Source organism: Micropterus salmoides, unplaced genomic scaffold (genome assembly GCF_014851395.1).
Source record: "Micropterus salmoides isolate LMB-PRFRI ecotype aquatic unplaced genomic scaffold, ASM1485139v1 Ms_hic_scaffold_22, whole genome shotgun sequence".
NCBI lineage: Eukaryota > Metazoa > Chordata > Actinopteri > Centrarchiformes > Centrarchidae > Micropterus > Micropterus salmoides.
The window spans coordinates 14,728,209-14,750,206 of NW_024041373.1; the positions used below are offsets into that span (position 1 = coordinate 14,728,209).

The following is a 21,998-nucleotide window of genomic DNA, read 5'->3' on the forward strand; positions in this document are numbered from 1 at the left end:
CACAATGTTTGCTCTTTGCCACTGGGATCTCTGTTTTTGTTAGTTGTTTGATCAGAACTTCAACAAAAAAATGCCGTTGATCAAGTGTTTCCCTCTCTTCCCATGCAGACTGACTCACGCAAACACACCAGCAGCAGTCCTCTTTGTTTCCGTGCTTTGTGTTGGTATGTCTGGTAGTAATTTACCTCTGGAGCAGTCTTTAAAAAAATAGCCCAACATCAGCATGGCACAGTAGCAAGTTGTTTTTTCTTGGACTCCAACTAGAGTGAGCTTATCCTTTGTTTGAATTTCTAGAGGACACAAACAAGGAAAGTAAATCTATACTCCATGTCTCTTTGACTTGAATCTCTTGTGTATGTGAACTGTGTATTTTGGTAGTGGAGCCCTCCTGCTGATCAGAATAGGAAACAGACAGAGAGGGGGGAAAAGCTAAGCAGCCCTTCCCTCTCCCAGAATACCCACCAGTTAATTTTTCACAAACATTCTGCAAGATTTCCAAATAACACTACAGCACCTGCAGCAACCTCGTTTGAATGAAGGACCGTCTGAAACTAATCTGATGTTACTTGAGTTCTGAAAAATTGGTCTAGAAAGAGTGAAAGCATGCAGAGAAGTGGAAAAACAACAGGAAAAGGGGTCTAATGGCCCACACCCTCCACTTCCCTAAACACATTCCCTTTTTTGGTGGGCTGTCCCCCTAACACCAAGAAAAACGGCTCTCACTTTTTTTCCCTCTTACATGAAGGCATCTGCCTGAAATGGTGAACTTTAGACACACGTGAGTGTTGAGGAGTGTCTGTGGGCTGATGTTAGGCTGGATTTGAATGACTTTGACAACGTTTATTGAGTTTTCTCATTTACACATCAGGAGGACTGCATGTGTGTGCTTCTTGTAGACATCAATCGAGTCACAGTTGGCTGTTACAGCGGAGGGCGACCTTTAAGATTTTCTGCCTGAAAAGAAAGAAATCAAGTTAAGAATTAATCCATCCATCCAGTCATCTAAGGTCGACTGAAGCCATCGGTGTGGGCCATGTGTGCCGCAGCACTGGAGGAGTACTGTGGGTCCATCTTCTGGGTAAGTTCAAAAGCCAGGGTTAATGTAGCTGAAGGGAGACAAAGTGGGGTTGAGGGAAATGGCTTTATTGTGGCATTAGTTGACAGTGTATACTCTTAAGATGAAAAACTCTGAATCATGTGTAAACTTTAACACACACACATATACATGTGATCAATAACATGTCACTAAATTCACTTAAATGTAATGAGAGAATTATGGAAGATGGATGCAAGAAAACCTTTACATTGTAATACAATTCAATACCTCTGAGCCTTTTTTTTATTTAAAGTACTGTTTTTTCTGTGTTCGAGACATGTTGATTAAAATTATAAACCTCAGTGACACTCAATGAAAAAAGTTTCTTCATAAACTATTATTGCAGTAGTTCTATATTTGTGATATTTTGTACAGGCTTCATGTTATTGCGCCGGCCCCTCACAATGTGTTGTCATGAACGATATGCTGTAGCTATGAAGGTTATTATATTATTGTTATAAAAATAGTATATTGTGTGAAAAGGATATCATGTTCAAACAATGTTTTATTTTGAACTTTTATCTGAAAGCACTTTATATGTTTTCACCCCTGTGCACAGTGAACTCAGTCAGGTGATTGGCCAATAATGACTGTTAAGTTAGACATGACTCAGCATGTATGACAACTGCAGCGCGGAGCTACAAATCTACATCTTCAACGTACAAGGCAAAGAGAGGCAAATTGTTTGAGCTGAAACGATGAATTTATCTGCAACTGTTTTGATGATAATCGTTTGTCAGTCATTCAAACATTCAACACACCTGCTTTTCTCTGTAATCTTTCATTATTAAACTGAATATCTTTGGGTTTTGCAATTTAGGTTTGACAAAATACATTTGAAGATGCCACCTTGGGCCTTTTCAGGCTTTTTTAAAAACTTCTTTTGACATTTTATAGACTAAACTGTTCATTCATTAATTAATGAGCATACACATAATTGCAGTAAAGTTGAGTAAAATACCTTCACGTTAATAAACACCTGACACAGCAGATGGCAAGTGCTTGAAACGCTAATTAAAGCTTTTAAAATATATTTTAAAGCTTTCAAACACCACAGCTTCTGTACTATGTCAGGGTATTTTGTCCTTATAACACATTAAACTCCTTCAGTGTTCAGCTCTTTTCACTCTACATTCCTGTTAGTCCCCATTGCTCTCTTCTCCGGAAGTGCACATTAAACATGCTGTTACAGCTGTAGGCAGGGACTTAATTAATCACACGTGAGTCACTGTTGATAACATTTCTAATCAGGGGAGGTGTGGTGTTTCCCTGCGGTGTAAAATAGAGCAAGTGCCGGGCATACATGGATGGGACATGTGTCTGCCTTTCTGAGATTAGGAGGGCAGCCCTTTTGTTGGGCTCTGACATTCAGTGACAGGGTATCCTTCGCATGACAGATTCTGTGTTTGTGTGTACGCACCTCAGAATGCTTCATATCTGAATAGAGAAGACCCAGACCTCCCAGTATGTGTAGAGCAGACGGTGCTGGTCTGGATCCCCTTGGGGTTCCTGTGGCTCTGTGCACCGCGACACCTGATGTCTCTCTTCCGGAGGACACAGGTGAATACAGGACACCTGTCTAAGCTCTACCTCTGCAAACAGGTAATGCACACAGCAATAAAAAAAGAAACAAGTAGACACACTGTTCCAGTCATAATGTGATGCTGAGAGGAGAAGAGGGAGCTGATTTTAATTACTACATACTAAATACCAGAAACAAGTAACCAATGATTAATAAATCTTGGTCCAAGAGGTCATAGATAAAGTGATTTCATTTCCTGTCTCAATAGGCTAATTTTGTTTTTTGTTTATTTAGAGATAAAAATTGGACCACCTGCCTCTTAAGCTCCATGTGGTGTCATAAAATCATCTTGTACATGTACACTTCAGCAGATGAATGCAAAAACATCTCATGTGTCAAATCATCTAGTGTCAAACTCTGCACATACATCATTCTGCAGAGTGAACCAGCAAATAAACAAAGAGTGAATATTTTTTTTTTACCAGTCTGTCTTTTCTCCCCTCAGCTTGTAGTGTCAATGTTGCTCATGACGGCCATAGCAGCCCTGGCAGTCACATTAGGAGAAGATTATGGTCCAAGCAAAGACCCACCTTCAACAGTGAAACATCCTGCTGTATACTACGCAAACCCTGTCCTGTACACTGTCACATGGGTAAATATAGCAGGTTTCACATTTATATGTTGGTGCTCATGTAAAGATGACATGTTTTCTATGTACTGACATGTCTTCTTTGTTAGATCCTTCTGCTGTTGTGCCAAGAAGGAGTGAGGCGGAGGGAGGGAGCAGTAGACTCCACCACCCTCTTCGTCTTCTGGTTGCTCCTTGTTCTGTGCGACGTCTTCCCTTTCCAGACCTTCCTACGAGAGGCACTCAAGCTGGTATGAGCCAAGGAGACGTTAGATCAAGTTGGGAGCAAAGCATTAAGCTGGAAGAAAACTGGAATCATTACTCGATTACCCCCGATTTAAGCTCTTTATTTATCAGCAATTCACCATTGACTGTTGCATCTCCTTCACCCATCTCCTGCATCATCTTTCTTACACTCATCTTTTGACCATCAGGGAGAGATCACTGATGTCCCTCGTTTCTGCCTTTTCTACATTTCCTTTGGGCTGGAGTTGATTGCTCTCATTCTCTCTGCTGTGGCTGACATCCCTCTGGAAGCCAAGGAGCTTGTAAGAAAGGTACCTAAGCACCCAGAGGGAGGCATTTTAAAAAATATATTTTTGTTTTGATACTGCAAAATTCATAATAATGAAACAAATATAATACTCTGAACCTTCATCACCTCAGCCATCTGTGTGTTATTTGCCTTTCATTGTTTTTATCCACAGAATCCAGAGGCAGGTGCAGCGTTTTTGAGCAGAATCACTTTCAACTGGTTTAACAGGTAAATTAAAAGTTGCCACAGAGTCCCAGCAAACGCCCACTAATGTTCGCCACAATGTTCCAAACTTTCCATGCCTCTGCAGTATGGTGCTGAAGGGGTACAAGCAGCCCCTGGTTCAGGAGGACATGTGGGAGCTAAGTGAGGCAGATGGCACTGCTTACATCAACCAACGCTTCCAGCATTTCATGGAATCGGATTTGGGAGCAGCTCGGGTCCGGTTCCAAAACAGGTTGAAGAAGAAATGTGTTGAGAGGGGAGACAAAGCCCAGGAAGAGCCCTTTCAAAATGGCCTTTCTAATGGTCTGGGGAAAGGCGTCAGTCAGGATGTGCTTATGATGGTAAGAATGTGCAGAGAAATATACTTAACACGTACATGTACAACACATTTTCTTGCATTACAAATTGATTTTATTTTAAGTAGTGCTATTGATTATCTGTCAGGTTCCCCAGATTTATTCTTGTTAAAAATAGAGAATATCAATCTTTGCTTAAAGGCAATGTTTAAACAATATTTTTCTTCAGGGGGAAAAGGGAAAGAAAGAAGATGAAAAGAAGAAGGAGAAAAAGAAGGAGGAAGAATATCCCAATTCATGGATGATTACCACCATTTACAAGACCTTTAAAGGGATTCTGATTGAATCGGCCTTCTTCAAACTTCTGCAGGACCTGCTGTCTTTTGCTAGTCCTCAACTCCTGAAGTGAGTGAAGTTAAGTAAAGTCAAATAAAATTGTCTCTTAAGCAGCTAAGCGGAACACAAACCCTGAACCTGATAAGTCACTCTCAACGTCAACAAAGTTTATTTTTACTACTTCACTTTGTCAGTATTCAGTACAATCATTAACTCAAGGTCAGTAAACACGATTATACACAGGTGGATGTTGAACTGTGGCGAAGAAAGCCACATGGAATTCAGGATAAGAAATTAGCATTTCTCACCTCAACACAGAGCACAAGATTGAATTAATTGTTTTACCTTCCTATTACTTCATCAGTTGTTAAATATTAAATTAATCTTGATTATGATAATTGATTAATTGCTCTGAGTAATTTTTTAATTAAAAAACAGTCAAAAGTCAATGTAAATAATTTAATGTAAATATTTTGTTTTCATTCCTCCCCTATGACCGCAAACTGAATCTTTAAGTTTAAACACTGATCCAAATGTTTTACCATTTTCTGATATTTTATAAGTCAATTTATAAACAACTTATTGATTAATTGAGAATGATAATAACTTTCAGTTGCAGCCCTGGCCTCAACATCATTTGAGGCAATTCATTAGATTCACAGGTTTGTTTGTATGTTCTTTGTTCACATATGAAGTAGTAGGCCCACTCCCCAACACCTGTAAACAGACTTTGATATGTAAAATCAGTGGAGTTCCCCTTAACAAATAACTATTCACAACTTATTTGTTAGTTTAAACATAACTTCATAACCAGGGTCTGATGAGGGAGGGTAAATGGTGAAGGAAGAAAAAAAGTTAATAAGACGCAAAATGAAGGAAAGGGTAATAATAGATTCTGGAAATAACTTAATTGCAAGGGTTGAGCTGCCCCATTAATTAAGTTTTTTTTTCTTTACATAGGTTGATGATCTCCTACACTCAGGACACATCCAGGTATACCTGGGAAGGGTATCTGTATGCAGTGCTACTGCTAGTGGTGGCCATTCTGCAGTCTCTGTTCCTGCAGCAGTACTTCCAGCGGTGCTTTGTGCTGGGGATGAAGGTTCGCACTGCCATCATGGCTGCCGTGTACAAAAAGGTAAAAACACGAGTGACATCACAATTAAATTGTCTAACTTGACGTCAGACTGTGTTTAAAAAAAGAAAACCATTTACCCTGCCAGTTCATGTCAAAAGAAATAAATTACTGCTTGCAGTATTTGCTCACTCACCCAAGAGACTTGGCTGATATAATTTTTTTCAGTGACATAATTGTCACTGAAAAAAGTAACATTTTCTGCGTGGGCTCAATGTCTCAGTCACACTTGTATCCTACAAGCTAAATTAAAAAAGGCAGTGAGGGAGATTTTCCTTCATTAGGGTAATATCACACTGGTTTCCCCAGGTCAGGTTAGAATCATTTACTGAGCTGAAGTAAGCCAAAGGTGACAGCTTCTGTCTCTTCTCTCTGTCTGATGTTTCACTGACTGACCCAAGGTCAAGATTATCTTTATTTATTTTCAGTACAGACAGACTGACTAGCTCACTTCAGAATATTATGTGTGTGACCTCAAGCTCCCAATGTAAGAGGAAAAGCATTTTAATCCTGGCATCCAGTAGGATGACTGTTGAAGAATTGTTGTGAGCCAGGTCTTGTGTGAAGAAGGAGTTTCCGAGACTGATTGAGACTTAACATAGCATGGTTTCTTGAGCCTGGCCGAGGGCATACAGTGCCAGCACACAACATGTGAACACATCAAATGCCAACACCAAAATCTTATGTTTCTCTCTTCCCTCTAGTGACTGTAGGATTTTTCTCAGGTCATCTTCAATTCATCAACAAATCTATCTATTGTTTAGACTCCAATGCTACATTACATTTGAATCTATTACTATCCATGAGCTGTACTCTAATCTGTGGAGCCTGTAAGTTCATGAGAGAAACTTGTCTTACCTTTTCCTGTTACATTAATTAAGCCCTGTAAGAAATATCACTACCACAAATTTAGGCTAATTAAGAATGACCTTGTATGGGATAAATATTGTGCACCAAAATGGATTCTTCAGATTGTGGTGTTGGCTAGGCATTGTGTTCACACACTGTATGCTAATGCTATGATCTCCCTGGCTAGGCTTTAATTAACAATGCTGCAATGTAAGTCATCTTGAGTTTCCTGAGATCTCCTTCTAAGGGTCAACACGGTAACCAGAATTTTCATAAAAGATAATAGCTGTGCCACCAAGAGCCGGCCGCATTTGCAGGAAGTTTAAGAAAAATAATTAGGTTTTTGTTGTCTCTGTATCTTTCATCATTTAGAATAATTGCAACTCTCGCCAAATTGTCCTCCCCTTACTTCCTCCTCATCTCCATCTCTCCCTACAATCCCTTCTTCATCCCTTTTTCAAGGCATTGGTGGTGTCTAATGAGGCTCGTAAAGAGTCAACAGTTGGGGAAACGGTGAACCTGATGTCAGCAGATGCCCAGCGCTTCAATGATGTGACCAACTTCATCCACTTGCTTTGGTCCTGCCCTCTGCAAATCATCCTGTCCATTGTTTTCCTGTGGCTTGAGTTAGGACCTTCTGTGCTGGCAGGACTGGCAGTCATGGTGCTCATGGTGCCAGTCAATGGACTGCTAGCCACCAAGGCCCGGAACTTCCAGGTCAGCAGAAATGCACACACATACAGGATGGTTGTTACGCCTTTAGAATATAGTGCACTGTACAGAGCAATAGACTTCCATTTTTAGTTTTAAGTGAATTACAGCCTAAAATACTTATGTCTTATAAGTAATATTGAATTAAAACACCAGTGACATTAGAAATATGGTGCATTAAATAGGAACACAATGCACCAGGACTGACATATTGAACAAAGGTTAAGGTAGTGAAATGTTAGCAAACTCCCGGTACAGTCTCCTTCAAAAAGTGCAAAGATAAAAACACTACAAAAAATGTAATATTAGTGGTGGCACGGTAGCACACCTGGTAGAACATGCACCATGTATCAAGGCCAAATCCACTGCAGCGGCCTGGGCCCTTTGCTGCATGTCATCTTCTCTATCTCCCTTGCCTTCCCTTCTCTACTGTCATTGTCAAATAAAGCTTTTAAAAATTATACTTTTTTTTTTACGTCTGATATATTGGAAGGGTCACAGGGCGTTTAGAGCGCTTCACTCTGACAGTTCATCTCATATTCCATTCTTTGTTAACATTTTTTCCTGTTATCATTCTCTACTTGGCCTTGAATTATGAGCAGTCTCTATAGATTCCATTGGACTTGTGCTGAAATGCTCTGGTATATTTTAACTCCCCTTAAGAAACAGCATCAAGAGTGAAGCTTTATCAACTCTTGACTCTATTTAAACAACACAAACAATTACTGAAACCACAGAGTCTGAGAAGCCTCGAGGAAAACAGGAAAAAAACAGGAAAACAGGGAAAAAAAACTGATGCAGCTGATCCATCTGATGCAGTCCGCATCAGATGTTTTTTTTCCTGTATATTCTGTTGAAAATTAACAGTGCGCTACATCCTTGCTGATTTATATGGTCTCTTTTTCAGATAGAGAACATGAAGTTTAAAGACAAGAGGCTGAAAATCATGAACGAAATACTTAACGGGATTAAGGTGAGTGCACTTATTCATTTATTTCATAGTTAATAGTCCACTGTCAAAGACAGCCTAATTGGTGTGACCAACTATTGTGTAAAAATAGTTCGGGGGGCTAAGTGAGGACTTCCTCCGATGAAAGGCTTTTATGTCTCAGGAAAAAGCTGAAATTTTAATCCTGCAGTGCTTTCTTTTAAACTGCACCCACCACCTGTGGTTTATTTATACTAACATAAAAGGTATGAATGCTATACCCCACCCCTTCCTTTTCCGTGTCTCACACAATGCCCTCTACTCCCTCCTCCCTCCACTTAATTTTTTGCCTTGCACCAGATTCTGAAGCTGTATGCATGGGAGCCATCCTTCCAGGCGCAGGTGGAAGACATTCGGGGCCAAGAACTGCATGTCATGAGGAAGTTTGCCTACCTGACGTCTGTCTCCACCTTCATCTTCAGTTGTGCTCCAGCTCTGGTAAGTGTTTGCTTCAGTTTTTTGGCACGTGAAAAGAAACTGTTTAGGAGTCTGGAGGTACGGGTTTTAATAGACCAATAGTGTCTCCCCGAGGGCAACAGAGTGAATGAGTGGGATGAGTCCTCGATTATGTCTGTGGCCCGATGAAGACATCGGATTATACATATGTCAGTGAGAGAGGAAAGCACTCGCATATGCTTCATATAAGAAGCAGTAGGTCAAGGATGGTCTTTTATTTCGTTTTTGCAGGTTTCTCTGGCCACATTTGCAGTGTTTGTAGGGGTGAGCCCGAGCAATGTGTTGACTGCTGAGAAAGCTTTCACTTCCATCTCTCTTTTCAACATCCTCCGATTTCCCCTGGCCATGCTGCCCATGCTCATCGCTGCCATTGTGCAAGTAAGGGAACTACAACACACAGTACATGCACACATGACAAACCTATACTAAAAGCCCACTAACCTTGTTTTTTGACACTTCAGACGACCGTGTCTAGGAAGCGCCTGGAGAAGTTTCTGGGAGGTGAAGACCTTGAAAGTGACATTGTGCGCCATGACACCAGTTTCAGTATGTTCACCATCAGCATTTACACCTGTTCCACTGCTGAGCAGTGAAGCTTATTCATCTGTTTGCTGGTACATGCAAAGTACATTTGTCCTTTCTGTCCATCTGTTTCCATCTAGACTCTGCTGTTAGCATATGTGATGGTTCCTTTGCTTGGGAAAAAGAAGCTGAGCCTCTGCTGAAAAAGTATGTTTGATATATAACTTACACATTTGGATATTTTGCCACAATGCTGTCATGGTTTGGGGTTTTTGTTTTATATTTCCTGTTTTGTGGTGATGTCTATTGTTCATATCTTTTAACTGCACCCGCTCTGCCTCCGGTCTTATCCCTTGAGTTCAGCTACCCTACGAGCACTGTTGATCATGAAAAACATTGTATTTGTGCCTATTTTACAATACTGAACATATGTATTCTGTTGATGTTTGCCAGTGTGTCCTTGGATATCAAGCCAGGTCGACTGGTAGCAGTAGTGGGAGCTGTGGGCTCAGGAAAGTCCTCTCTCATGTCAGCCCTCCTGGGAGAGATGCACAGCATCAAAGGCTTTATCAACATTCTGGTGACACCTAATTTCTGTCTTCACATCTGTCTAACTATAGTTAGTGTTTAGCCAAGTACATAATGTGTTAGGTTGTTGTTCCACAGCAGTAATAAAGGAATATTTCTTTCACTTCAGAGCACAAAAAGTGATTCAAGAGCTCTTTTCTTAGAACTGCAAGCCCTTGCATTCCATAAATCCAACTGACCAATCTTTTGAGAAAGTTTTGTGCTAGAATGTTTTTACTGCAAATAAACAGCACAGCAGTTAAGTTCACCTTAGAGACTGCTGCATACAGTGTAGAAGTCTACAGGACAAAGGTGCTCAAAGAACCAGTTGATCCATATGGAACATGGAATAGCTTGAACCTTTTTAACTCACTGAGAAAAGTCAATGCTGCTGGAGCATTGTGAGTTCAAACTGTTTTCCAATGAATTCCAATAAGGCTTTCTAACAGTTTCTATAAAAACCATAGTAGTTAAATGGAAACCTGTATGAATACCCTCTTCCAAGGCAGGGGGCTGTACAAAGGTGTGGTTACAATAAACTCTGTGTAATTTCTCTCTGTCCAGGGTTCCCTTGCCTTTGTGCCACAGCAAGCCTGGATCCAGAATGCCACTTTGAGGGATAATATCCTGTTCGGCTCTCCCCATGAGGAAAGGAGGTTCCAGGAGGTGATACAGGCCTGCGCCCTGGCCCCTGACCTGGAGCTACTGCCTGGGGGTGACCTCACTGAGATTGGGGAGAAAGTAAGATTCAAAGATTTGAGGGTTCAAGGATTTAAATATGATATGTTCTGTTGTTGTGTGTGTGTGTCTCATGCTGTGTAAACACACTCTGGATGGTCAATGAGAACATAATCATAATTGAACATTTGTCTAGGTTGGTCCCAAAACACAAAAAAAAGTGGCAAGAAATGCCCCTTATTTTGAAAGACAATCAATGTTAGTTATTGTTCAAACTGTTCTCGACTGCCACTGTTTTTGCATCCTTGAGTCCATTCACTCGAAAGCAGATTTACTTGCATTACATTGTTTTTGTACTGTTTTGATCTTCAGTCTTTTCAAATATAAAACCAACTTGCAGAGACAAATCCATGACAAAGAACATAATGTTTGGTTTTTGGAATATTAAATTTTTTCTAAAGGTTGTGATATTGTTGCATAGAAATATAGTTTTGGTACTAAACGAAAGGTTGAAAATATACATGAACATAGACGTATCTCAGTATGAACATTTAGATCTAATATTGGCAGTTTTCTCCTTCACCTCTGTCTTCAGGGCATCAACCTCTCAGGGGGTCAGAAGCAACGTGTGAGCTTGGCCCGGGCAGCTTACAGTCAGGCTGATATTTATCTATTAGATGACCCCTTGTCTGCTGTGGACTCTCATGTAGGAAAGCATCTCTTTGACAAAGTGATTGGACCCAACGGACTACTCAAAGACAGGGTTTGTGCTGAATCTACATTAATGCATTGATAAGTATTAAATGGTTCACTTCTTCAAGGAACAACAATATATTTAAATAGGTATCAAAAGAGATTAATAACATTGTGATATAATGGATCTGAATTATTCCATAGACATGCTGGTATTCTAATAAAATTGTTTACTGCTTAAAGTGAATTGTGATTTCACAGCTGACACCAAGTGTTATCTGTACAGACTCGTATATTGGTGACTCATGGAGTAAGTTTCCTGCCATACGTAGATGAAATAGTGGTCTTGGTGGATGGAGTGGTTTCTGAGGTTGGAACTTACAACAGCCTTCGTGCCAGCAAAGGAGCCTTTTCTGAATTTCTAGACACATACGCCAAAGAACAAAGTAATCGGACCCATTCAGATTCAGGTAATTTCACCTTTTTTGCACTATGGATGGAAGCTGCACCAAATACTGACCTGTTGTGGCACAATCAATCAATGTGGCTGATGTCTGCATATGGGTTACAATGTGATTATGAACTATACACAGTATGGAATTATTTAGATGTATACGCAGCAATGACACTTTTTCATATTTATATAAAGAAATGTGTCTTTTTGTTATGATTTATCTCAATTTCCTAAATGTACTGTGTGAGTGTACTGTTTTCCACATTTGTAAGACACCATGTATAATATGTGACCACATACAGATCTTTGCCAGGACATTGCAGATGTAGAGCTCATCCCTGAAAGAGAGGACACTCAACCTGACTCTCCTTTGGAGGATACGGTTTCTGTCACACTGAAGAGAGAGAGTAGCATCCGCCGCAGCCAACGCAAGGGCAGGTTAGAGCAAGGTGAAGTGGTGGGTGACAAAATGGAGAAATGTGTTTGAGTGAGGATTATGTGGGGGTGCTGGGCTTCTTGTAGGTCACATGAGAAAGTCACCACTATTACACACATTCAAAATGCTGTTTCATATAGTATTCCTTGTCTTCATGCATAGCATGCAAGAACAAAATTTTAATCTCCCACTAAGTATTTTTTGTCTTTCTGTCATCTTTTTTGTCTTTCTATCTAGTGTCAGACTCAGAAAGACTAGTTCCATACGAAAATTAGAAGATGTTGATCAATCAAAGAAAGGCCAGAGGCTAATAGAGAAGGAAACAATGGAAACAGGACAGGTAATCTAAGTTCTTGGTCTGCCTAAATACCTTTTTTATTTACAACACAAATTACACAAAATTAGAACATTTTCTTGAGCCTTTTTTCTTTTCTATTCAGGTGAAGTTTTCAGTGTACATCCAGTACATGCGTGCCATAGGCTGGGGATATGCTGCCATGGTCTTCCTGTTTTACTTCACGCAGAATATTGCTTTCATCGGTCAGAACCTGTGGCTGAGTGACTGGACCAATGATGCAGTGGAGTACTACAACATAACATACCCTAACTGGAAGAGGGACACCAGGGTGGGAGTGTTTGGAGCTCTGGGAGTGGCTCAGGGTAACTGAACCAAACTCATTATAATCTGTTTTATTTAGCAGATATTTTCAGAATCATGTCAGTTAGCTTCAAAGCTGAAGTTAAGTTTATTTCTCATAGTGACAGTAAACCCGGTCTCTCCTTTTTTATGGTTGTTTTACAGAAATCGATATTAGGGCTGCAACTAATGATTTCTTTCATTGTTGATTAATTTATGGCTTATTTTCTCGATTAGTTGTTTTGTCTATAAAATGTCAGAAAATGGTCGTCTAACATATTGTTTTAAAAGAATAGTTTGTGAATACATTTATTCACTTTTTTTGGCTTAATCAGAATCAGCCTTATTTGCCAGGTATGTGTACACATAAGAGGAATTTGACTGTAGATTGCTCACGATGTGCTTACTTATACAATAATACAATGATAAAATCAAACACAGGCTACATAGCGAACACATATATACACACTGTAAACAAAGACAACAACAATATAGACAGTAGTGCAATGAGCAGAGTGCAAAGGATGCAGGAGTGAATTATTATTACTATTATTATTATGTACATGTCAGAGGTGGATGTGATATACAGGTGCACATACACATATATGCATACATGTACACATTGCGATGGAGCATAGTGCAAAGGATGCTGTAATAAGTATTATGTGCAGGTGTTATGTACTTGAGGTATGTGGATTTGATATACGATATATACAATATTAAATATAACAATATTAACAGTATGAACAGCTTTGAAATAGACAATGATGAATAAATAACAAGTGTTTGGCTACGTAAATAGAGCCAGAAGGTTATCAGCTCAGCTTATGCCACATAACTTTACCTAACACATCGAGAGTGGAATAAATCTTCTTATCTAACTCACACCAAGAAAGCGAATAAGCATGTTTTCTATAATTACATCAAAACATTTTTTTAATTCTAGTCGCCTTGAAAGAAAAAAGCATTTGCTAAGGACCTATATTTGTCTTATGTTTTTTAGCAATTGACTGTAATTGACATACCATTGAGAGATTGTTTAGCAAAAAGCAGAACCTGGTGTCTTGTAGAAGTGCAGAGGATTTCATATTTAACAGTGAACAGGACAAAAGAATAGATGATAGCACTAAACCTCAGGGAACATCAGAATAGAAGACCTTGAAGTGAGGAGGTGCTGCTGCCATGTTAGCAAAAACCTCTCAAACTGTTGACAGCTAGCCTACTTTTGTCGAATTTTGAGGCTTGTCACTAGAGGTGAACTTCCGTGCTTTTCCCCCAAGATTCTAGGTTCATGTTGAAGCCATGATTGAATCGCCCATGCTGACAGGCATTGTAATAGTAATATTGCAGCTGTCTTTGTTTCATTGTGATGATAGCACCAGTTGCTCTGACATACACACTCCAACTGCTATTTCGCAAACTACTTTTTGGAGACCTTGCAGACTAAATCAATTTTCTGTCCAGTCGATTTCTTTTTAAATATAATGTGCTCTCTTTGACTACATCCCTCTAGACAGTACATGATTTTGGAGCCAAGCCGTACATGTAGATGTTTCTTATTATCTGTTTTTTTTTTACAGTGTGGGAATGTTTAATCATGTTAATATTTGTAACAGCATCTTACTGTAATGTCTTTTTGTTTCTTTTTTGAAGATGAAGTTTCTTTTTTGAAGATCAATATATATATATATATATATATTATAATTGAAGATACACAACTAAACAAATGGATTAATTAACATTTAATAGCAACTGATGGATCTTTGGTCAAGAAGAAATATACTACCACTGCTACAGTATCACTACTAATAATAATACTGAAGGTCCAACAGGTTTTGCTCCTGAATACCTCATGTGTGCTTGCCTGCAGATGTGGTTTGGTTTTATCCATCCTCTTGTCAGATGAGGGAATAAAGAATGTGAATGATTGAATGTCACAAAGCCATAATTGGCTTACCGTCCTTTCTGTCTTGGCTGTTAGCCTAAGTACTTTTTTGTTGACAGTTATCTGACAACAGAAAGAAGTTGTGAGCCAAGCTAAGAATTATCTGTAGTTCTTGAAATCCTCTCTAAAGCACGCTTTATTCACCTCTTGGATTTTTATGATGGAACTATTATTGCTAATCAGCTCAGGATCTTTCCTGACATGGTGCTCATTTTAGTATATGTAACTTATTAGCCTACAGGTGAATACAGAAGTGTAAAGAGCACTTAAGGTCTTAAATGTGGGGGCCTATATTCTTTTCAGTTTAAGATGAGAAAGTAATAAAAGCATGCATTTATTTTTATGACTTTCCTGACTAGTAATGGACATTTTTTTTTTTGTAATTAGAGAAAAGTGCACTTGAGTCTTAAGTTTGTACTTTTCAGCAAACTTTTGAGCAAAATGGATTTCACTGGGTGAAGGTGTAGTTATTTATTTTAGAAACTCTCTCCTTTTATGGCAGGCATCTTTGTGTTCCTTGGTACACTGCTCATGGCCAATGCTTCTGTCGCTGCATCTCGCATCCTGCATACGAGGCTGCTTAACAACATACTGCGAGTTCCAATGGTGTTCTTTGACACTACGCCCATTGGAAGGGTGGTCAACCGATTTGCAAAGGTAGGATTTATAACTAACATTTCCTATTTGTTCCTAATTTTCTTGCTTTCTGAGGTTCTGATATGTAGTGCATTCTTAAGAGGGATCCCGAGTCTGCAGGTATTAATGAAAAACAGAGATCCATTAAGATTAGATTGTTTTAATCCGTTCTCTTAAAGCACTTTTCCTAATTTTCCCATAACTGTTTCTAAAGGACATTTTCACAGTGGACGAAGCTATTCCACAGTCCCTCCGCTCCTGGCTCATGTGTCTGCTGGGCGTACTGGGGACACTGTTTGTCATTTGTCTAGCCACTCCTTTTTTCACCATCATCATCATCCCTCTGGCCCTGGTCTACTACTTTGTACAGGTAAGTTTGCCAAAACAGTTGAATACTTGTAAAGTACTTATAAGAGGTTGAAGGAAAAAAATATTAGTTTCTTAAAAACTAAGAAAGGAATGCAAACAGTGAAAATATGAGAGAAAGGCTTGTGGCTTTTTAAAATAGAACCCAATGAAACCCTCCACTGTCGTGTCTGTCTCTCTCTCTCTCTCTCTACCCCTAGCGCTTCTATGTAGCGTCTTCAAGACAGCTGCGTCGACTGGACTCAGTGTCTCGCTCTCCTATATACTCACACTTTAGTGAAACGGTTTCGGGTTTGTCAGTGATAAGAGCCTACGGCCATCAAGAAAGGTTTCTAAAACACAACGAAATAACTATTGATGAAAATCTCAAGAGTGTCTACCCATGGATAGTGTCAAACAGGTCAGACACAAATCATCAACACATCCGAGCGTGTTCTTTTTCTAATAGGGTTTTCAGTTTGTTAATGATGAATCCTGTTTGTGTGTGTTTGATCACTCTGCAGATGGCTGGCTATCCGTCTGGAGTTCCTCGGAAACCTGGTTGTGTTTTTCGCTTCTCTGTTTGCCGTCATTTCCAGAAAGTCTCTGAACAGTGGCCTGGTTGGCATGTCTATATCCTACGCCCTTAATGTCAGTGACTGATACACACACTCTACAGTCGTAATAATGATATATGGTATAATAATTCTAACAACAAAACCCATTCCTCTCTCCTATTGGGGCTTTGCAGGTAACCCAGACCCTCAACTGGCTGGTGAGGATGACCTCAGACCTGGAGACTAATATTGTAGCCGTGGAGAGAGTGAGTGAATACTCTGAGCTTGAGAATGAGGTATGTTGAAGTGAAAGCTATTCTCTGCATTCTAAAACCACTACAAAAGACCAAACCACTGTATCAAATTCCCACCATTTCCTTGAATTGGATTTGCACTTGACATTATTTTTCCTTTGATTCCTTTCATTTTTCTTTAATAAATGTGATGACCTTTCACATGTTCTACGTTTGGTACAGAGGCTTATAGAGACTTTTAGTGTCTTGAGAAGGTGTCATTTTGCCATTTAATGTGTTTTCCTTTCATATCAGGAATAGACAGATGTGTCATAGCTTACCTTAGCAATTTCTTTCTACAGGCTAAGTGGGTAACTGACACTCGGCCTCCAGAGAAGTGGCCCACTGCAGGAAGGCTACAGTTTGAAAACTACATGGTCCGTTACAGACCTGGATTAGACCTGGTGCTGCATGGAATCACCTGTGCCATCGACAGCACTGAGAAGGTCTGTGTGTATGTCTATACCTGGCGGTGTGTGTATGATCAAATATATCTTAAATGGACTGCCAAATAGATAAATCCCATGTCAATAGTATTGTTCTAGTATGCAGCTAATATGGAATATCAGACATGTAAATAGATGACTATAGATATAATAATAATAAAAACATAACACTTCTGTTTAGTTATGCTGTTTGTATTTTGCAATCAGTTGTCACATGCTCATACTGTACATGACTAGTAACATTAAATCTACAAAACCTGTAAAATCAATCAACAAGAGGTTTGACACTGTGGCAAATTTGTACCTTTTTTGAAGTCAATTTTAGCACTAACCTACAAACTCAAAAGGACTGTTTATATTGCAGTGTCTTTATGATGGTGAAGCCAATGGTCTAAAAGAAAATGACCTACATTTGAATTTATTTTCAGTCCCATCTCATTTTGTGCCTTTCATCTTTGCCAGGCAATATTGATGGTTTGTTTACTCTAGTCTGATCTCAGATTTTTCTTTACAGCAGGCTTGACTGAAGTGGCCACGTTTATTTTTACCTGGATTTTCTGTTGATGAACCTAGAATCTTTCATCATTTGGGTTTTTTCTATATTTGCAGTGTGCACACAGGCTCACTATAACCCCTATATAGGTGCTTTATATACAGTGACCCTGAGGGTCAAAACACAACATTTCACAAAACACAACAAGATTTCAGAAAATACGACATTTCACAAAACACGTCGACATTTCAGATTACGGAAAAGGTGGGACAACTTGTTTGTGATTGGACAGAACCCTGATAGGAAGTCCCTGGCAACAGTTCAGTGTACTTTTCTGTGTTCTACTCTCAGCAATGTCTTTGAACAAATTTTAAACTGAGGTTGAAAGGATGGAAGAGGGGATTGAAATCATAAGGGAACATTTTGTAATGTTGTGTTCAAACCCTCAGAACCAATATAGCGACGACCAATGATAGGTAATTCCTCAGATGTGTTTTGACTTATACTCTTTGACTTAAACATAAAATTCATCCCGGTTCAAAACACACTTCAGTGTTTGGACAGCTGGTTTAACTTTCACAAACTCAGTGTAGCACACATAGCCATGTGACAAAGCTTCAAATTACTGCTTTAAATTTCCAGTTTTGTAGAATACAAATACACACTTTTTACATCCAGAAATAGACGATTTTTGACTAGAGGATATAAAACATATAAAATGATGTGTCTGCCATTATGTTAAGTTACCCTAAATGATGTCTCTCACTGCATCCAGATTGGTATAGTGGGCCGCACGGGAGCTGGGAAATCAAGCCTGACCAACTGCCTGTTTAGAATTATTGAAGCTGCTGAAGGTCGTATCCTCATTGATGATATAGATATTTCCACAGTAGGCCTGCATGACCTCAGAAACAGGCTCACGATCATACCGCAGGTATACACATAAACATTATAACTCTAATCCACGCACAGCATTCAGTTTTTAATGGTACACTGACCTATTCAACCGTATGCGGGCAGGATCCCGTGCTGTTCTCCGGGACTCTGAGGATGAACCTGGATCCATTTGACAAATTCAGTGATGAGGACCTCTGGAGAGCGCTGGAGCTCTCCCATCTGAAGGACTATGTAGCGGGGCTGCAGGAAGGATTACAACATGAAGTCTCAGAGGGGGGAGAGAACCTCAGGTGGGTTAACAATAAATGTTACTCTTCCACAAGATACAGCAAATGAGAACTTCTGAATACTATTACTTGCTCTGAGTGTGAACCAGTTTACTTTCAGTTGGTCATAAAAATACGGTACACAAACATTCCTCCTAAATGCATCGTAAATGTCCTCTCCAATATTCTCTATTCCTTTATTTGTTTTCTATTGCATTTAGTATTAATTGCTTCTGTATTTCCCCCTTTCCCCTTAGGTACAGTACTCATATAAATAAATTTAAGTCTAATCTGAGTAGTGCAAATCGTACCAGAGCAAACACACCAAGACATATTGAAATCATAATTAGTACTCAAGGCTGGGCTGGACTGGCATTTTTGGCCCAGACTGACCCTGGACAATCGGTCGAATACCCCCCCACCAGCAAATCCTTGTGGGCCACTTAAACATGACGACTGTACTATTCCCCCAAACTAGTACAAAGCTGAGTAGTAAGTGCAGTGGACAAGTGGATCAGTTCAAGTGGACTAGTGTACTCACTCACGCTTGACTGACTACTTCGGGATCAGAGGTGGCTGTGGAGTACACAATATCCATACTCAAGTAGTCTACAGCTTCCTGTTCTTCCCTGTCTCTCACCTCCACTGCTTCCTCAACAACCTGCTCTGACAATGACATAGGGAGAGATTATTAGAAATAATTAGGTGGAGTATTAACAAGATTTGAAATGCAGATCCAGAATTCTTGCAATTCCCTGACAAAGATGTGCAAAAGGCTGTATAATTTCAACAATACCATACTGGTAATGACCGATGGTTATTCAGTTAATGCATTGAGCTGTTCAATGTTTTTTCACTGGAAACTCACCATCTATTCAGTTCATGCAGATTTCAAGTATCCAAATATTGATGATGATCAATAAATCACCTTTCTGTTTTTCATTTAATGTTCAGAGAGGAGTAATAGACCTGTGTATAGGCAATGAAATCAAATGTGTGCTTGCTTAGTTGGGGAGTCTGAACTACAGTTGACCTCTCTGCATGTGCCTTCCGCGTGAACGTGCATGCTTAGTGGACAGCAGCACTAAACAGTTTGAACATACTGTAGGTGGAGAAAGGTCTGGAGTAGGCTACATGTTGGCCTACCCACAAATAACAGGAATCCATACCATGTATATCATAATAGTTACCTCATACCTGTAAATAAACATAAGACAACTTTGTTGCCTGCTCTTGGAAATATATTTGGAAGTGTTTTTTAAGCAAGAAATGATGACTTATGTAAATTTGTGGTTTATTGTCATCTCTGTGCTCCAAAAACACTATTTTTAGCATGTTATTCTCTTGCTAGTGTTGGGCAGAGGCAGCTGCTGTGTCTGGCCCGGGCACTGCTGAGGAAGTCTCGGATCTTAATCCTGGATGAGGCCACAGCAGCTGTTGACCTGGAGACAGATGACTTGATTCAGAATACCATCCGCAAAGAGTTTTCACACTGCACTGTCCTCACCATCGCCCACCGCCTGAAAAGTGTTATGGACAGCTCAAGGTGAGTTAAGCTGGGCGTATTCACTGTATGATTTGAGCCAGTTTTGATTTACGTACTTGTACAGCAGGAATTAAATAACATTTCTAAAATCGCACTGTGTATGCCTAGGGTCCTATATAGCGTCCTATAAAATACTTTGACGAGTTGTCTCAGCACTCATTTCACTCCTGTCAATGGCAACTTTCTTTCTTCCTGCTCTAGTTTTGTTCTGCGCATGGTGTGGAACCCACAAAAACTCAAAAAACATTTATAAGAGTGTTATTTGACAAAATAATCTTTACTCAAGGTCCACTTGAAGCAATAACTAGGAGGCAATGTATTTAAAGCTTTGAGCTCTCCCTCATGCCACCTGCAGATTAATATTAAATATTTTCCTTTTTTGCAAGCTTATATTATGTTGTGTCATAATTTAAAATAAAAACATTAAATCTTAAAATAATGCAGACAGCAATGACAATAGTTTTAACTTTTTAATTCTGCAGTACATTATGAGAGTGAACAGGATGCACATGTTGGGACTGATCTTAGAGGAATCCTGTATATGCAGTTGTTCTCAACAACACCTGTACTGGAGCTCACCAGAGTAGAACATTTAGGAAAAAATGTCCTACTCATCTATTCTCCTGCATATTCCTTTATCCCAGCAAGCATTTTTAAAAAGGCTGGGAAAAATAGGAAGCTGTTTGCCAGTCTGTTGCAGGGCTTCCCACAACATTCACACCTTAAATGAAACTCTAATATAATATAATCCTTATCTGAAATAAAAAGCATTCTCTACCTTCTATTCAAACAGATGATGGATGGTCATATAAATGTGTACACATCCATCTCCTTTACATTAGAGCAGGAAGTTTGTCTTCCTACGCCAGCATTGATGACGTGTACACTATTCAGCAGGTTTCTATTTCTGACTGTGTTTCTCCTCCACAGGATAATGGTGCTTGATGCTGGTAAAATAGTGGAATTTGATTCTCCTAGCAACCTCCTATCAAAACAAGGCCATTTTTTTGCCATGGCAAAGGATGCTGGGATAACACTGGAAGACATTACAGCTCTCTGATTTTGCACTAATAATTTTGATTTGATACATGACATTTGTTGTTTGATTTAAAAAGCTGGAATGTGCATGGATATAAATAAATATTGTAATATTTGTATTTATAGGAAGAAATATAAAGAAATCATATTCTGTATGCAAATCATTTTATATGGGGAAAAGTAAATATTCTTAAATACTGCTCAATTGTTGCATAAATTGTTTGTATAAACTTCTGTTTCAACAAGGGGTCTTAAAAGGAATAGTTTGACATTTTAGGATATAATCAAATTTTATGACGAAGAGTCAATTGAGAAGATGGATACCACTGTCATGCTGTTCAGTAAAACAACGATATAATGCGTCCATAATACATTATAACAACTGTTATAATCACTTACAAACATGCATTAGGCGCTATAGCAAAGTTCATAAATCATTATGACCTTTAGATTTAATGTTTTATAATTAATAGTTATACTATTTTATACCACTGTGCGCCAAAAATCCCTGACCATGTTCCATAGTACATTATAACCATTTACTCTGCCTCGTTATAAATACACTTTAGTCACAATTTATAATTAGTAATATAAAATGAAATAATAGCTTATAGTAATGTTTAATGTGATATAGCATGTCTTTGTTTGTTTTAAGTTAAGTGTTACAGGTGTACAGGTGGACATAATACCACATGAACTAATTATAAGAACTTATAACAAGTATTTGTTTGCTTTTAGTAAAGTGACACATTTTGTGCCGGAAAATTTTTAC

At 39.1% G+C, this 21,998-nt stretch overlaps 1 protein-coding gene across 2 annotated transcripts; it reads left to right on the top strand.

The window, feature by feature from the left end:
* The first annotated feature begins 635 nt into the window (after positions 1-635).
* Positions 636-21,426, top strand: abcc2 (ATP-binding cassette, sub-family C (CFTR/MRP), member 2). 2 transcript variants are annotated; one of them, XM_038737474.1, is made up of 33 exons: positions 636-778; positions 897-1,078; positions 2,522-2,698; positions 3,124-3,270; positions 3,357-3,497; positions 3,681-3,803; positions 3,954-4,009; positions 4,092-4,347; positions 4,532-4,707; positions 5,599-5,776; positions 7,085-7,339; positions 8,241-8,306; positions 8,622-8,759; positions 9,009-9,155; positions 9,239-9,323; positions 9,440-9,506; positions 9,753-9,879; positions 10,431-10,607; positions 11,140-11,307; positions 11,524-11,707; positions 11,994-12,129; positions 12,365-12,467; positions 12,568-12,787; positions 15,212-15,366; positions 15,560-15,715; positions 15,912-16,111; positions 16,215-16,341; positions 16,442-16,543; positions 16,843-16,986; positions 18,255-18,413; positions 18,500-18,666; positions 19,994-20,188; positions 21,119-21,426. In XM_038737474.1, the coding sequence occupies exons 2-33, from the start codon at positions 1,034-1,036 to the stop codon at positions 21,246-21,248; spliced, it is 4,707 nt and encodes a 1,568-aa protein (XP_038593402.1). In that variant the 5' UTR covers positions 636-778; positions 897-1,033; the 3' UTR covers positions 21,249-21,426. The 2 variants fall into 2 exon arrangements, with proteins under 2 accessions (XP_038593402.1, XP_038593401.1); XM_038737473.1 differs by having other exon boundaries at positions 733-1,078.
* Positions 21,427-21,998: the final 572 nt, after the last annotated feature.